General features: G+C 32.5%; 1 protein-coding gene across 1 annotated transcript; it reads right to left on the bottom strand.

The window, feature by feature from the left end:
• Positions 1-1,339: 1,339 nt before the first annotated feature.
• LOC134726469 (uncharacterized) lies at positions 1,340-5,183 on the bottom strand. The gene is made up of 4 exons (XM_063591190.1): positions 5,059-5,183; positions 3,891-4,077; positions 3,164-3,246; positions 1,340-2,682 (listed from the first exon to the last, which is right to left on the bottom strand). Exons 2-4 carry the CDS (start codon positions 4,001-4,003, stop codon positions 1,340-1,342), a joined length of 1,539 nt encoding a protein of 512 aa, XP_063447260.1. The 5' UTR covers positions 4,004-4,077; positions 5,059-5,183.
• Positions 5,184-8,635: the final 3,452 nt, after the last annotated feature.

Below are 8,635 nucleotides of genomic sequence, written 5' to 3'. Positions count from 1 at the left end.
ATATTAACCCTTTCTCAGTTTTCACGATTGTTTTAATTAAAAGTAATAAATTGATATGTTATTGTCAGTTAAACCGGTTGAAAGCTGAATTAATTATCACCAAATTACTATAACGAAGAAAAACTAGCACCTGTAATCTTTTACTAAACAATCTAAACTTTATGTTTTTTTTTTAATCATTATTGATGAAATGTTCTGGAATTTGAGTCCACAATGTTCTGTTTTTGTGTGGAAGAGCCGCCGGTCTGATTACACAATTATAGGCCTGGTGTCTTGTAAGAGGTTTTATTTTCTTTATATCACGTTGGCACTTCTAGCCTTATTTCAATGATACTCGACGTGAATTCTTTGTTAAATGTTCTCTATGTAAAATCCAAATTGGATGTGGATTACTTTTTTTTCATCTAAGTAATTTTCATGATAAGTCACTTTTCAAATCCAAACTCAAAAAGGTTTTCTTACGGGACAGTATGTAGAAGAGTATGTAAGACTTAAATATTTCATATACTTGTATAAAATATTACTTAAAACATTTACAGTTCAATAACATCCAAACATATATAAAGACTATGAAAGGATTACTATGTTTATGAATAAGATTCCTAAGAATGGCCTCGGCGGGATGATAAACGAACCTTTATTGACTGCTTCTGCTTATTTTTCTGTGTATTTTTTGTTTTTATTACTGTTTTTACTGTTTTTCTTCTTTTTTTTTCTTGTTTTAACCCTGTTAAAATCTTGCATTCTACCTTTGTGTTATTTTTTTCGTCTCAACTTTTTAAATCCGATGTTGATTTGATGGATAACATAAAATGTTTTGACTCAAAATGACGAGGTCAATTATTAGAGTATGTTCTCGTTGTGTATACCAGAAATGAACGATTATTTTCATCTTCGTTACATCCATTCTTTCACAGAGGATCAGGCTGATTGCATTACATAACAATACAGTCAGCCAAAATTACATCTACTGATATTAATAAAATATGGATATCAGTTTAATTCTTATTCGTCTTCAGTGACATCGTTCAACTTGTTTAAAATTTTCCTTGAGCCCTGACAATTCTGATTATCGGATGTCCGTCACATTGTTCACAGTCGAACTGTAGAGCCAGTATCGAAACCTTATTTCCTTTTTATTGATACTGGTTTATCATTTGTGAAAGCAATTTAGAATATAATACATAAAATAACACATAAGAAACTAATTTTCAATCATTCTATTTTTATTTCTGAAATTATTATTTGCATATGATATGGAAAAATTGATGAATCTTGTTTGACAATATTGAAAATACCTTTTGAAAATGCAATAAAAATAATGTTTCAATTTTTTTTATTATTGTACTGTTTCAAAGAGACTGTCGTTTGAAGCAAATTCCTGTAATTTGCCTAGACAAGATGCCACCCTGCTTGCTCGAATTGAATGACGCCTCGTAGTTGAATTTGAATGTGTACTTATTCTTGGTGAACATTCTAACGAACCAGCATTTTCAATCGGTGTAAGCAATGATTGAGAATTTTCGCCTAAACGTGTTGATCTGCTATGTAAAGTGTGTCTTCTTTTTAATGGACTGTTTTTGTTACATTGTTCTGATACCCAAGCCTGTGGTAATATTTTATGAACCAATGACAAGTTGTAGCTTAAAGGCGGCAATGTTTGACGTCTTACACAAAAGCTGTCTGCAGAATCTGTTGACCCATATCGCGATGTGCTTCCAATTGTGACCGACCCAAGAGAAATTCGGCTTTTTATCATTGACCTATTGTCAGACAGGACAATACTTGGGGATGAAGCAGGCCATCCAGATCCAATACGCACAAAAACAGATTCCGAACTGCTTGTAATGGAACTTCTTACTGATATCCCATTTTCGACATTTCTTCTTAATGCAAATTGATTAAGATCTTTTCGAGGTGTTGCCGTTTCCATTTGGATTTCACACGAGAAGGAAGACACGATAGACTCTCTTTTGGAATCAATAACATTATCATTTGGAACTACATGAACGTGGATATTCATTTCTTGTTCTTGTATCAGGAAATTTGGTATTTGAACTGATGATATCGGCTCATCCCTAGGTTGTATGGTAGGCTGTATTATTCGGAATGATTCCCTGGAAGCTACTGCGATTCTATGTTGACGAAACAAGAGCTCCAACACTTGTCTTCGCATTGGTTTACTCATCAATAACAAAATGCTTGGCTGTAGTAAGCTTGCAACGCCCGTTAGAAATAAACTAATTCGCAGGAATTCATCTTCTCCTGCATTCGTTGAGCGGGAAATATTTTTCAGCATAAATGATGTTACGATCAACGTCGCTAAAATTACCTGAAGGATAGATAATGCCTTCGTTGATCTTCTTAAGTTTCCCAAAGCTGTCATTTCAGACAAGTGATTAACTGAAAACCTGCAAGGTTGATGCACATTATTTGATGACCTCACGCCAAACATATTTTCTGTAGTTGTGGGTCGGTGCATATTTATGGGTTCGATTCTATGGTGAATGTAAACTTTCCATACAGCAAAAATTGACAGCAGAATACAGCAAAAGCACGGACCAACTGTAGTCAGTATTCCAATTACAAATGACATTTCATCTTTGATAATGTCGCAACTGAACAATCCGGGTGCAAAGTAGATGGGATCTCTCTTTATGAACAAAACACTTAGCACAGCTCCTATAAAAAAAAAACAAGTTAGAAGATTAACTCATGTATGATAAACTCTTTTTCGCACGATTCGCTAAATATAAATCAATTGACTACCTGTTATGTAATCTTTATGTACTTTTTTGTTTGCTATCATTTACCGTCAATTCTACGATTGCAATGTCTGAGGTGTCACATTTGTTTGTTAGAATCCTCAAATGGTCGATTACTACAATAAAATTGACATTTAAACAAGACCTAACATTTGACTGTTTATGTTTGCTTCCTGGTGTTTGCTAGCTATTAGCAAGCTACGTCCCACCCCATCCCGCAGTTGAAAAAAAAATCTTTTGAAATCTGACATAAGATTTTCTAAATTCTGAGAGACCGCTGCATGTTCTTTCAGCGTTATCATGTTATACTAAACACGTGTTCTTGTTAGAAGTGTTAAATTGACCATAGTTGTATGTTAACATTAAAATTTTATTGAGAATAAAAAAATGCGAATTACCTGACAATAAAAACATTCCGATTAACAGTCGGCCAAAAACTGATTTAAGACGATCGTAGCGACATCTAGCCACAGCAGCATATCTACAAAACAAATCACCATTTAATATTGTAAACGAAAGAAGTACATTTTCAAACTCAAATGCACTTTAAATGATTGCAAAGACATTTTTAAAAAGCTAGTATCTTATTAGTATGAGTTCCAAAAAATAATAGCGAAAAATTAGTACAAAACATTATATAAGATATGACAAAGTTATGCAATAATATTTACGCCAATTCAATTATCAGAAAATTTACATCTTTGTAAATACTATAAAATCCCGTTTTTTTTAATTTTTATTTAAGTGGGAATATATCTATAAACAAAGCATGTAATATGTAAGGAAGCGTACATTTTAAATCAAGTAGAAAGGTAATTTACAGTTAACTATGCGGTATTTAGCTCATCCATACGTGACGTTGTTAACTTGTACATCATTTGATCTCTGGTAGAGAGTGGTCTCAGTTGTAATCACAATAACGGAAAGCTTATTTAACAAATAAATAGACAATCTAAAGTATGTTATCTTCTTATGAAATTTTTATCAAGAAATCGAATGTAAGTTTCCTTTGTTTGCCCGTACTAAGGACTATATGTCTATATACTGACAATGCAAATTCGGAGATCAAACATTATTGGCCTGAATTTGAGATTAACTATATAAACATGTTTAGTATTTACTTACCTTTCTATAGAGTGGCACAACAGTAGAAGTGATGTCGTTGTAAGGAATACATTTCCTAAAAAACCTTGGAATTGACACAGTACTTTATATTCCAGCCAAGTTTTGTGTAGCATAGTAATACAGGGTGGCAGAACCAAAAAAAGTCCAATGAAATTATTACAAACAGTCAACGCTTTCAACCAATTTCCTAAAAACATAAAATATAATCATTGTCAAAACTATTTTCTATAAGAGCACTGATAACTTATCTATGATGAGTTTATTTATCTGGAAAAGTGAAATGTTATATAAGAAAATCATTGTGTTTATTTCAATTAAAGAAGTTTTCATTTATGTAATAGAAAATATTTAAGTAATACACGAAAGGTAAGTCTGTTTTCGAGAAGAAAATGATTTGTCAATTGTTTTCATATTTTTATCCTGACAAAATAGGAACTGTTTGTTTTGCCGGAGCACCTGTGACTCCCCTGCATATCTTTTGGTGCTTGGAATTTAAGGTACCAGTCTTGTATTACAACACCAGTTTCTGGTGCATGTCAAAACATGGAGGAAAACAAAATAGTGCATTTGTTTCTGATTTTTTTTCTGAACTCATTTTTTTTCTGTTTGATTATAGGTTTATGCTGAATTGAAATATATATATAGACTTTGAAAATCCCGGAAAATGGAAGGATATCATGTTTACTGGAAGTGGTGCGGCCAATAAAAATAGAAAACAGAAAGTAGAAAAAAAATGTTTTGACTTCAGGATTGCGTAACTTTTTATTTTTAGTGGCAAGACCCCTCTTTTCCGATTAAATCACAATTTCACATTAGTACATACATGAAATGAACATGATTTTGTTTTTCTATTTAGCATTTTTTTTAATTTTTTTTTTCAAAGATCAGCTGTTTTGCAGGTAACATTGTAAGCCTATGGAGCAGTCAATTACAACCTTAATGTGTGTCCTTTGTTCAAATGTCATCCATCTGATTATCATTTGTTGTTGTTTTCTTTTATATGTTAGCCATTGTGTTTTTATCCTGCTTGATCACTTGAATATTTACTTAATTTTCTTATTCAATTCATGACTACTTATATACATATTGCACAACGTAATTTATAACAAAATCATTATATTGTTTTTTAAAGTACACAAAAGTATATTTATTAAATTATTAAACGAACCTGTAGTACTGTTCAGATTCTTTTTACAGACAGTGTACAGCAGACATATATTTCCTGATTCCGACACCAAGAATGAAAGAAATAGGAAAACACCCAACAAACCATCTTCGAACTCGAGCTGAAATAATAAGTCATGGAAATCAGGAATTACCATAAAATATGAAGATAAATTTAATCGTTATGCTTCAAACTTGGATTTTTTTTCATTTGTAAAACATCAAGAATTCATATAATATTGAATAATAAAAGCACGAACAAGAAAGAAACGTATTAATTTGAGTTTACATAACTAATATATAAAGAAACAGGAAATGTCATCAACATCTTTTTTATGCTCATGATCAGTTTTAAAAAGTGCATTCATAATAATAATGAAAATATTTTTTGATAATTATAATAACCAAAGTGAATGAAACTAAATAATGGTAAAATAGTATTATTATTTTATCAAAGGAAATTACCTTTCTGTCTAGCGTGCCTACAGTCTTGTTCATTCTGTCTTTAAATGTTGAAAATAGTATTGACTACCTTATATACTCTTCCTTTTCTTCTAGGTGTTAGTTCATTGATATGACATAGTCTTTGAACCATATCTTGGTCATCCCAGAGCATCAAACTATCATTAGCACATTACCTGCGTTGGCATTTTATTTTTCATATAGTATTTCGTAAAAATATATGATAGTACTTATTTGACAGGGTATTGCAGAGCCAAAATACTATGAAATTTGCATAGTACGTAATTCAGTTTTCTAATTTTATCGCAATTTTTCTATCTTTCTTACAACACACACTTTGCGTTCGTCTTTCGCACGTCTTCCTTGGCTTAAGGCTTTAGCTTTATTGACAGAAAAAAAAACTTATATTAGAATAGAACACAGTACATAAAAGGAGGAACGAAAGATAACAAGGGGACAGTCAAACTCGTATATCTAAAACAAACTGACAACGCAAAGACTAAAAATGAAAAATACAAACAGACAAACGATAGTACACATGACACAACATAGAAAACTAAAGAATAAACAACACGAACCCCACCAAAAACTAGGGATGATCTCAGGTGCTCCGGAAGTGTAAGCAGATCCTGCTCTACACGTGGCACCCGTCGTGTTGCTTATGTGATAACAAATCCGGTAAATAGTCTAATAGTCTTTCACCAACGGATACGTATTAGGTGCGACACGTTGAACATGATACTTCTATGCACAGAGCAGATGAAGACAACATAAAAGTAATTCAAAATGAAAACGACCATGATGGCAATGGTGAACGTTATTTTTTTAAACGACATACTACATTATGAACAAATAAAAAGAAAACGGCACAAGAAATGCCAATAAACAATTTATAAAATTGTATACAAAAAATCAGAATAATGAAGAAAAAGTTGCTTTCCCTATATACGTGTACCTACAGTGTTGGTGTACGAGGCGCGTTTATGCTTTTCATTATGTTTCTTGATATGAAAAATTGACAAAAAATAATATTTTACTTGTAAAAGTAAGTTCTGAGCCTGTAATAGCTGCTCTTCTTGTTCCATTTGAATTAATAGAAACAAAGCTGTAATAAATTATTTAATAATTTAGTCATAAGGAAATTATCACAATTTGAAAGATTAATCTTTCTTCTTTCTTTTGGTAGCTCATTTATGCCCGCGTCACACTGTCCCGATTTTTATATACGATGGACACCCGAATGCGAAAATTGTAAGTTCGTACGAAGTTAGTCCCGATCTCGTTAAAATACCAAATAGTGACCGAGTCAAGTACGATGAATAACGAAGTCTATACGATGGTGCCGAAATTATATACTACAGCAAAAGATGGATATACGAAGGTTAGCCGAAGACGGGTATTTAAGCTTCATATCTCAGCCGAAGCCTACACGATGGATCACGAAGGCTACACGATGGTTAACGAAGGCTTCACGACGGATTACGATAATGGCGCGATGGCCATACGATGTCTAAAATGCGTTCTACCTGTTTTGAACTTTTTTATGATACGAACAGAATTTCGTACAAGTCTGCCATGCATGGCGGGAAATCGATCTTTTTGTCTAATTCTTATAAAACTTAGTTTATTATCCCCTCGCCTACTACATGTAAGTTGCGTGTACATAAAATTGTTATGGACACTCTAGAACCAAGATGCTCAAAACAAGGTATGGTGTTACTCGTTAAGAATATCTTAAGCGCTATTGACTTTAAAGGTCAAAGGTCAAGGTCACAGTGGCAGTTGTAATACAAAGTAATATCATCCTTGTGGACACTCTAAAACCAATATGCTTCAAAAGATTTTAACCACATTTGGTATATTATCCTCCTTTTTTACGTTCAAGGCCAAAGGTCAAGGTCATGCTGATGGACTTGTTTTTTCTCCTTAAAACAGCATAATACACAAGAAATTGGTTGCTCAATTTTTTACCTGCTGGTTCTTAAGACAATTTTAAAGGTATTTCCAGCTACTAGATAGATATAGGAAGATGTGGTGTGAGTGCCAATGAGACAACTCTCCATCCAAATAACAATTTAAAAATTAAACCATTATAGGTTAAAGTACGGCCTTCAACACGGAGCCTTGGCTCACACCGAACAACAAGCTATAAAGGGCCCCAAAATTACTAGTGTAAAACCATTCAAACGGGAAAACCAACGGTCTAATCTATATAAACAAAACGAGAAACGAGAAACACGTATATTTTACATAAACAAACGACAACTACTGTACATCAGATTCCTGACTTAGGACAGGTGCAAACATTTGCAGCGGGATTAAACGTTTTAATGGATCCAAACCTTCTCCCTTTTTCTGAAACAATAGCATAACATCACAACAGAGAAAAACATACGATAAAATATCAATTGGCAGACTTAACTCAATCAAAAAACGTATGATTACACAATGAACGAATAAATTTGATCTGCGATATCTGAATACAAATGCACAGTTAATTAAATCTTAGAGACAAACATTCATGACCAAAAAGCTAACAAACAAATTCAAACACACTGATAAATATTTAACCAATCAATGTTCACTTTAGAAAAAAAACGGTTTTTTATAATCTTGAAGTTTATACAAATGTTGTAAGAATAAGTGAAAAATTGAAGATATTACAAATAATCAAAGCTGGTGTACAGACAAGATCCATATAAATAAAAAATGACAAAAAAGCATTATAAACAGTATCAACAGGTCGAATTAACAAGAAAATACGATTTGAGAGTACTCGCAGTTACTGACAGCTAGTTAAAAGCCAAAACCAATTAATAGTAAAAATTCATGCATCAGAGACTAAAATCGACTAAAACACATCACAGGGATTAAGTATTTTAATGTCATTAATAGTCAAAGAAGACATGACTTGTGCAATGCCAAAAATAAATGTATCGACAGGTAGTAGTATAGTGAAGAGCGACTTCTATAGAAATAAAAGTTAACGTGGCTGTGTCCCCTATACATCTCGCCTCAAAAGATAATGAAATTAAGTTATGTTTTAATTTGCTAATGACAAAATCAATATTAGTGCCAATGTGAACTATATTCAGAGATCTAATTACAATATTGGTACG

This window comes from Mytilus trossulus, chromosome 1 (assembly GCF_036588685.1).
Source record: "Mytilus trossulus isolate FHL-02 chromosome 1, PNRI_Mtr1.1.1.hap1, whole genome shotgun sequence".
Lineage (NCBI taxonomy): Eukaryota > Metazoa > Mollusca > Bivalvia > Mytilida > Mytilidae > Mytilus > Mytilus trossulus.
This window is presented reverse-complemented; position numbering and strand designations above follow the sequence as displayed.

What these genes read in the sequence shown, in the direction of transcription:
- LOC134726469 (XM_063591190.1), bottom strand. Translation starts at nt 4,003, where the DNA reads ATGCTACACAAAACTTGGCTGGAATATAAAGTACTGTGTCAATTCCAA. An exon ending in TTGTGCCACTCTATAGAAAG is followed by an intron (nt 3,247 to 3,890) that starts GTAAGTAAATAC and finishes TTTGTTTTGTAG; the next exon opens with ATATGCTGCTGTGGCTAGAT. An exon ending in CGGAATGTTTTTATTGTCAG is followed by an intron (nt 2,683 to 3,163) that starts GTAATTCGCATT and finishes TTTTTTTTATAG; the next exon opens with GAGCTGTGCTAAGTGTTTTG.